The sequence below is a fragment of the Piliocolobus tephrosceles genome, chromosome 20, assembly GCF_002776525.5.
Source record: "Piliocolobus tephrosceles isolate RC106 chromosome 20, ASM277652v3, whole genome shotgun sequence".
NCBI classification, from domain to species: Eukaryota; Metazoa; Chordata; class Mammalia; order Primates; family Cercopithecidae; genus Piliocolobus; species Piliocolobus tephrosceles.
In genome coordinates, this window is record NC_045453.1 from 452,443 (window position 1) to 461,241 (window position 8,799).

The following is an 8,799-nucleotide window of genomic DNA, read 5'->3' on the forward strand; positions in this document are numbered from 1 at the left end:
TAGCCAGACTGTCCAGCCCAGTTCGGAGAGTGGGCACTCTAGCCAGAGGTATTCACAGCCAGATTAAGGAATGAAGTGTGAAATTTCTACTGCCCATGTCAAAGCCAATAGACATTCACTATGGATTCTATGGCTCTGATAATTAAACATTTGGCCTGTGATTGGGGATTTCCACTATTTTGACCGTAATCTGCTCCAGGAATTGCCCATCTGTACCCTGACTCCGTATCTGTGGGCCAGCAACCTCCAGCTGGCCTTGTCACCCTGTGTCCTTCTTTCTGTAGCCCAATGGGGAAGTTGGGGAGAAGCCTTGGTGTCAGGAAACAGAAACTGAATCCTATGCCAGGGCCTAGCTGTCCAAAGGGAAACTGCCTCTGCCCTTTCTTCCCCTGCTGAACTTGGCCTCTGGAATCAGAGGTCAGGAACCTGGGGCCCCAGCCTACCCTCCAAGACCTCCTGAGGCGCTTGGTCTGAAACAGGCAGCAAACATGAGTGCCCACTGTGTACCAGGCCAGCCCAAGGCACGCTGATGCAACATATACCAATACTAGGAGTGGGGATTTAGAATCCTGTCTTCAGAGCACCCAAGACTTGAAGACCCAAGGATGAACCTCAGGAACTTCTGTCTGGGGGACAATGATTTCCAAAAGAGTCACCCAAGATCGTTCAGGGCTGCAGAGCCACTAGCTCCCTGTTCCTAGCACGCGGCTCCCTTCCCCGGGACCTGCAATCCCGCCTCGACCACCAGGGGACGCTGGGTACTCACTAGGCCACAGCTGCAACCCAACTTGTTGGGCAGGGGACAGGGGGCAGGGGGCGGGGGGTGGGGGAGGCGTGGAGTGGGCACTGTCCCCTCAACTCCAGGCTTTCAAACAGAGACAGAGGTCTCCTTTCTGGGCTGTCCCTGCTCTTTCTCTTTCCAGAACAGTTTTCTGGGCTGAAGCTGGTCTTTGTGGTGGAACAGGCTGAACCAATAGGCTGGACTCTGGTGGGGCTGGCCCCTTTGGGGTTGGGGCCGGGCTAAGTGTAGGTGGCCTCTACATGATGTGATTGTAGTAGTCCTGGAAAGGGTCCTCCCCTGCGCCCTGTTCCAGGGTCGCTGTGTCCAGAACCCCACCATTCTTCCATCAGGTTCATGTTGCACTTTTCGGGACCCCAAATGGGAGGAACAGGGGAGCTGGGACAAGATAGCTGCCCTGGCCATAGTAGAGCTGACCCTGACATCCCCTGTGGCCAGGGACACATCTGACCCCCAGTGTGCCCTCAGTAGGCTGCTTTTCTTCACGGGGAGGTGTCCAGGCCCCAGGGCCCCAGCTACACCATTCTCCAGTGGCCAAGAACCGGGTGTGGAGGCTGGGGGTGCATCTTCCCAGAAGGGGAGGAGGCCTAGGGCTTCCCAGAGAACTGGAGACGAGCCCTTGGGCCTCCACAAATGGCCAGACCGGTCCACTCCAGCAGCCCACGAGAGGGCTGGGTCCCCTGGGGAGAAGCGTCCTTCCTGTCCCAATCCCACCCTGTACTGTGCTCCCTGCTGGGGCACCTTCTGCCTTCTGCAGTGCGCTAAGTCCCACCTGGTCAGCCTGACCGGCCCTGGGCCTTGGCTCAGCCCCTTCCCAGGTGTGCCCCCTGGTAGTCATAGGAATCTGCTGAGCCCAGCCCCTGAGGCGGATAGGCTGGGGGCTGGGAGGTCATGAGTTTCCTGTCCCCACTTCCAGCCTCCGGGTTCACTTGGCCAAGTCAGCATTTAGGACCAGGGAGGATTGCAAAGTTGGCAACATGGGTGTGTATGTGGTAAAATATACATAATATAAAATTTACTGTTTTAACTGTCTTTAAGTGTACAACCCATGACATTAAGTACGTTTGCAATATTGTGTAACCATCACCACTGTCTATTTCCTGAACTTTTTCATTATCTGAAAGACTCAACAATCATTAAACATTAACTCCCCCTCCCCGCAGCCCCTAGTTACCTCTATCCTACTTTCAGTCTCTGAATGTATGTAGTCTAGATATTTCATGTAATTGGAACCCTACAATATTTGCCCTTTTGTGTATGGCTGATTTCACTGAGCATAATGTTTTTAAGGTTCACATATGTTAGAATTCATTCCTTCTTATGGCCAATTGATATTCCATTGTATGTACATACCACAGTTTGTTTATCCACATCCATTCATTGATGGACATTTGACCTGTTTCCACCTTTTAGTGGAATAGTGCTGCTGTGAACATTGGTGTACTCTGTTAGAGTCCCTGTTTTCAGTACTTTTGGGTATATACTTACGAGTGGAATTGCTGGATCATATGGTAATTCTATGTTGACTTTTTGAGGAATGACCAAATTGTTTTCCCCAGTGATTGAACCATTTTATATTCCCACCAACAATACACAAGAATCTTAATTTCTCCACATCCTCACCAATATTTATTATTTTCTGTGTTGCTTTGTTCGTTTGTGAACAGCCTCCTAAAGTGTTGGGTTCACAGGCATGAGCCACTGTGTCTGGCCAAGTTTTAAATTTTGATGAAGTCCAACTTACCTATTTTTTTTTCTTTTAATTTCATACTTAAGAAAGCATTGCCTAATCCAAGGTCATGAAGATTTTCACCTATGTTTTCTTCTGAGAGTTTTATAGTTTTACGTATATATGTTTCTGGCATCTCTTCCTTTTGGACTCAGGTCTGTGGTACCCCTTAGACACTCCCTGACCAGGGGCACTCCATGGTTGAGGGCCTGCCTTTCTGGATATGGTACACTCAGCACACATTGAGCTCATGTTTGTGGGGTATGTGTTCCACAGGGCTCTCACGCTGTCTGTCAAACCTAGACTTGCCCTGCACCTCCCCACTCCAACTCAGAACCTCAACTCTGAACCCCTAAAGACCTCACCCCTCTCTTAGTCACTGAGGGGTTTGCTGAATGCCTGGTGGGCTCTGCACTGCGATGGGGCACATATCTTCAGTTCTAGGTCCTGAGAAATGGGCTCTCACAAGCTGTAAAAAACAAGGCAAGGACAGAGATAGCTCTGGGGTAGCTACAGGAACCTCAAAGGAGAAGTTCCAGCTGGAAGTCAAATTCATGCTGCACCTTGAAGGTTGATGAAGGTTTCAGTAGGCAAAGATTATTTGTGGTGGAGATAGAGCTGGGCAGCTAGGGAGCCCGTGAGCAGGCAGAACTGCCCCCAGAATGGGTCTGTGGAGAGCAGGGAATGGGGACAGAGCTGGGGGCAGGAAATGAGGACCTTTCACATCCCACAGGCAATGGGGAGCCACAGAAGGTTTTTGAGCAGGGGAGTGACTACTAAACGCAGCCCTTTGGCAAGTTCAGTAAAGCCCCATTATGGCCTATAGTTAGTAAGGCAGGTGGTAGGAGACAAGCCTTGGGAAGAAACCGTCTTTCTGGCTGGGTGTCTTGGAGTGAGTCACTGGGCATCTCTGAGCTCCAGTTCCTGTTGGTTTGGGTGGTGGGGAGGGGGCAGGGAAGTGGGGAAGAGGGAGAAACAGCTGTTCATCTGCCTTAGGGTGGTATCCTTGAGGGGCTGGGAAAGCAGAACTTGGGGTAGGGCCAAGGGACACACAGGCTTTTCTGAGGCAGGCCACCAAGTGAGGGCATTCCTGGGCACAGCCTGAGCTGGGAACGTGGCCTCCTGGCTCTCTGCTGGTGGCTGACTCAGAGGTCCTTAAGAGCCCTGCTCTCTTGTTGAGTTGGCCAGCAGAGGAGGTGGGGACACAGGCTTGGACTCCCAGCAGGTGCTGGGGCTGAAGTGCCCAGAGGTGTCCCTGGAGGCCCCTGTGTATCCAGCCAGTGCGGTGCGCACCACCCTCTTAGGCAACAGGAACAACACAAGAACCTGCTATGAGCTTCTTGCCCGAGCTTCTCCTACTGGCCTCATTCTTCCCACCAGGTAAGCTTTGCGGGCCTAGTGCCTGTCTTCCAGGGCCCAGCCTTCATAAGTCCAGCCCTTGGCAGATTAGACTATGCCTGGGTCACAGGTTTGGTTGCTGAGGTCAAGGGAGAACCCAGTAGGGCAGTGGCCGGGAGCTGGGCAGGAAGCTATGATCTGTCTTGGAGCCACCCTACCAAACCTCTGAGCAGCCTTGGGCAGTGGACTGACCCCGGGGGCACTGAGAAGGGCTGCTCTAAGTGTGCATTTCTTGGGGTAGGGCAGAGTTTGGGAGCCCATCTGGAGCACCTTCCCTGGGGCAGTTCTCTGGGCTCTGTATCACCCTCTCTCTGTCCCCCTGCCATTCTTCCCCCAGGGCAGGCCTCATGGGGCGTCTCCAGTCCCCAGGACGTACAGGGTGTGAAGGGGTCTTGCCTGCTCATCCCCTGCATCTTCAGCTTCCCTGCCGACGTGGAGGTGCCTGACGGCATCACGACCATCTGGTATTACGACTACTCGGGCCGGCGGCAGGTGGCAAGCCACTCAGCGGACCCCAAGCTGGTGGACGCCCACTTCCGCGGCCGCGCCGAGTTCGTGGGGAACCCCGAGCACAAGGTGTGCAACCTGCTGCTGAAGGACCTACAGCCCAAGGACTCTGGCTCCTACAACTTCCGCTTCGAGATCAGTGAGGGCAACCGCTGGTCAGATGTGAAAGGCACCTTGGTCACAGTGACAGGTGATAAGTGGGGTGGCCTCGCTGCTCCCCGGGAGGGATTCCCAAGCTGCTTCTGGACCCCTTGGCTCTCAGCCCCAGCCCTTGTGCTGACTCTAACCCCAGCCAGTCTCAGCCTCCGTTCCAGCCCTGGTGTAGGCCCAGGCCTGGTTCTCCCTTGTTTTCACCCAAGTGGGACTGGAGTAGAAAGCGCCTTTCCTTTCCTTCCCCTAAAAGCCCCCTCCCCAGGGCTCTCTCCTCAGCTGGGGTTTCCAGGGCAAGGGATCTCAGGGGTGGTGAAAAGGGGTCCTGAGCGCTGCTGTCTGTGTCCTCAGAGGAGCCCAGGGTTCCCACCATCACCTCCCCAGTGGAGCTTCTCGAGGGCACAGAGGTGGACTTCAACTGTTCCACCCCCTACGCATGCCTGCAGGAGCAGGTCAGACTGCAATGGCAAGGCCAGGACCCTGCTCGCTCTGTCACCTTCAACAGCCAGAAGTTTGAGCCCACCGGCGTCAGCCAGCTGGAGACCCTCCACATGGCTATATCCTGGCAGGACCACGGCCGGATCCTGCGCTGCCAGCTCTCCGTGGCCAATCATAGGGCCCACAGTGAGATTCACCTCCAAGTGAAGTGTGAGTTGTCTGGGGACACACCCTTGTGGCTGAGCACATCTGTGGCTCCCTGACAAAACCCAGCCCCTCTCCAGCCCACAGAAACGGCACCTTTGCTCCTGACACAAAACCAGGCTGCACCTGGGCCTCCAGGGTAGGGCAAGTGGAGAGACACTGCTGAGCCCCGAGGGCTTCGTTAAATGGTTCCCTTCCACCTCCTACTGCTTCAAAGGGGCTTGTCCTTGAGGCCAGGTTGGGCAGAGAAAGGGAGACACAAAGGATTGGGGAACAGGAGCTCCCACACAGCTTCAGGGTTGGCAGCAAGCGTCCTGGGATTTCCCCCGCACTGGAGGATGCTGCGCAGGTAGGGTTTATCCCTTTCCTGCCTTAAGCCTGCTCATGACAATGGGGACCAGGGTGTCACGCAGGCACGGCTATGAGTCAGTGGGGAGAAAGCCCGGGTTTCCATTGGTTATGCATCTTCCATCTCACATGGGGCAGCCTATTCTAGGACAATCGCTGCTCACAGGCATCTGGCTGCTGGCTCCACCCACCCACTAGCTGTGAAAACTTCAGGCAAGTTCCTTGCCTCCCAGAGCCTCTGTTTTCTCATGTCTATGGTGAAGATAACAATAGATGGTTCCTGTCTCATAGATTTATGATAAAAATTAAAGGAGATGGGCTGGGCGCGGTGGCTCACGCCTGTAATCCCATCACTTTGGGAGGCTGAGGCAGGTGAATCACTTGAGGCCAGGGGTTCAAGACCAGCTTGGCCAACATGGTGAAACCCCGTCTCTACTAAAAATATAAAAATTAGCCAGGTGTGGTGGCGCGTGCCTGTCATCCCAGTTACTAGGGAGGCTGAGGCAGGAGGATTGTTTGAACCCAGGAGGCGGAGTTGCATTGAGTCGTGATTATGCCACTGCCCTCCAGCCTGGGTGACAGAGCGAAACTATGTCTCAAAACAACAACAACAACAAAAAGCAAGTAAAGGAGATGACCCAGGTAAGGTATTTAGAAGAGTGTCTGGCACATATTAAACATTTGAGACCAGATACAGTGGCTCACACCTGTAACCCTAGTGCTTTGGGAGGCCAAGGTGGGAGAATGGCTTGAGGCAAGGAGTTCGAGACCAGCCTGGGCAACATAGTGAGACCCTGTCTCTACAAAAAATTAAAAAACAAAAATTAGCCGGATGTGGTGGTTTACACCTGTAGTCCCAGCTCCTTGGGAGCCTGAGGCAGGAGGATCACTTGAGCCCAGGAGTTTCAGGCTACAGTGAGCTATGATTGTGCCTCTGCACTCCAGCTTGGGTGACTGAGCCAGACCCTGTTTCTACAAAAATAAGAATAGGGAAGGATTGCATTGGGGAGTTATGCCTGATATAAATGATGAATTGATGGGTGCTGACGAGTTGATGGGTGCAGCACACCAACATGGCACATGTATACATATGTAACAAACCTGCACGTTATGCACATGTACCCTAGAACTTAAAGTATAATAAAAATAAATAAATAAATTAATTAATTAAAAAAAAAAAAAAGATTGAAGACTGTGGGCCAGACCCAAACTAATTCCATTGGCATCAGAGAGAAGGATTCGTTACATATTTATCTCTAGGCATACTTGATTTTTTTTTTTTTTGGCTGAATTATCATCTGGTTAGTCAAATCATACATTAGAGGAGTAATATTAAAAATTAAAAAATGAAATATGTATCTGTAAACCTAAAAAAAAAAATAAGAATAAAACACTTGAATACACAGAGAGAGGCTTTGGAACAAGATTTCAGGAAATGCAGTTTATTTGCATTGTTGGCCTCCTGACAAACTGGGTAACTATTTTCAGAGCTCGTTTGATGCTGCCTTTGGCCCCCTCCCACTAGGTGGTTGGTCCCTTACCAATAGCTTCCACAGGCCACTAAAGCTAGCAGTAGGGTACCCATGGCCCTGTGTGTGGAGCTCGCCTCAAATAGAGGAGGGGCAATGGACAGCATTGGGAAACAGAAAACTACAGCTAGTGGGGTAGGCTGGACGCTGGGCCAAGTGTCACGTGATCAGCTCTCAATGGCATAGGAATACGTCAGGCGCAGGGGAGAGGAAAGGGATGGACATAGGTGGACAGAGCATGCCCTGGGTGGGGACTGAAGGGGACTGCTGTTTTATCTGGGCATACTTCCTTAGGACAGAGCTTTGAAAGGGGGACAAGAAGAAGTGTGCCATCCCCTGCCTCCCCAAGCACCTTACCCGATACCCCCCACTGTGCCTTTCAGATGCCCCCAAGGGTGTGAAGATCCTCCTCAGCCCCTCGGGGAGAAACATCCTTCCAGGTGAGCCGGTCACACTCACCTGCCAGGTGAACAGCAGCTACCCTGCAGTCAGTTCCATTAAGTGGCTCAAGGATGGGGCGCGCCTCCAAACCCAGACTGGTGTGCTGCACCTGTCCCAGGCAGCATGGAGTGATGCTGGCGTCTACACCTGCCAAGCTGAGAATGGTGTGGGCTCTTTGGTCTCACCCCCCATCAGCCTCCACATCTTCAGTGAGTTCTTGGGAAGGTTGAAAAAACCTTATTGGCCAGAGAATAGGGAGGGGCTCAGGCCTCAGGGACAGAGAGGTGACAGGGCAGGGCAGAGCCAGCAACTGGCATAACCCGGTGCTTCCTGGATGCATGTGTGGCGTCCCAGCCTTGCCTTACCATGAGACAGGTGACAATACCCTCATGAAGGGTGGGATGTCAGGGGGTCCTGGTGAGCCAGACGAACAGATGCAGAGCACTCCGGGAGGCTCCACTGTAGTGGCAGGCGGGTGGTGTAGGATGTGCAGAGATTGAGGCTGATTGGCTGAGACCTGGGGACTGTGTGGGGCTGGGGCTGGAAGTCGGCTAGGATCCCGCATCACTCCCTGTGCTGCCCTTGCAGTGGCTGAGGTCCAGGTGAGCCCAGCAGGTCCCATCCTGGAGAACCAGACAGTGACACTAGTCTGCAACACACCCAACGAGGCGCCCAGTGATCTCCACTACAGCTGGTACAAGAACCATGTCCCGCTGGAGGACGCCCACTCCCATATCCTCCGGCTGCATTCCGTCACTAGGGCTCATACTGGCTTCTACTTCTGTGAGGTGCAGAACGCCCATGGCAGCGAGCGCTCAGGCCCTGTTGGCGTGGTAGTCAACCGTAAGTGGCTAGGGTGGGGTGGCACCGGACACAGTCAGAGCAGGGCCAGACAGTGGAGCCCCAAGGAAGGGTTGGGGTCCTGGGCATGGGAACTTCAAGGCCACTTACCTGGAGGTGGCCTTGAGCTCACGTCCCAGCTCTGCACACCTGGGCAAGGTTTTGACCTCCCTCCTATTTTATAAAAACTTTTTATTTGGAAGTTTAAACTTATGAAAAGTTGCAGCGAAAGACAAAGAATGATTATATACCTTTAACCTAGATTTCCCATTTATTAACATTTCGGCACATTTGCTTTTTTTTTTTTTTTTTTTTTTTTAGACGAGAGTCTCACTCTGTTGCCCCCGCTGGAGTGCAGTGGCCAGATCTCCCCCCCCCCTCCACCCCCCCCCCCCCGTGTTCCCCCATTGGCCTCT

At 53.0% G+C, this 8,799-nt stretch overlaps 1 protein-coding gene across 1 annotated transcript in view; it reads left to right on the forward strand.

Annotated features, from left to right (window-relative positions):
* Positions 1-8,799, forward strand: part of SIGLEC1 (sialic acid binding Ig like lectin 1) — a 25,827-nt gene that overhangs the window by 844 nt on the left and 16,184 nt on the right. The window contains exons 2-6 of the mRNA XM_023220211.2: positions 3,751-3,908; positions 4,264-4,623; positions 4,935-5,231; positions 7,486-7,752; positions 8,132-8,386. Of these exons, the coding sequence (XP_023075979.1) occupies positions 3,860-3,908; positions 4,264-4,623; positions 4,935-5,231; positions 7,486-7,752; positions 8,132-8,386 (1,228 nt within the window). The 5' untranslated portion in view covers positions 3,751-3,859. The remainder of the gene's footprint in view (positions 1-3,750; positions 3,909-4,263; positions 4,624-4,934; positions 5,232-7,485; positions 7,753-8,131; positions 8,387-8,799) is intronic.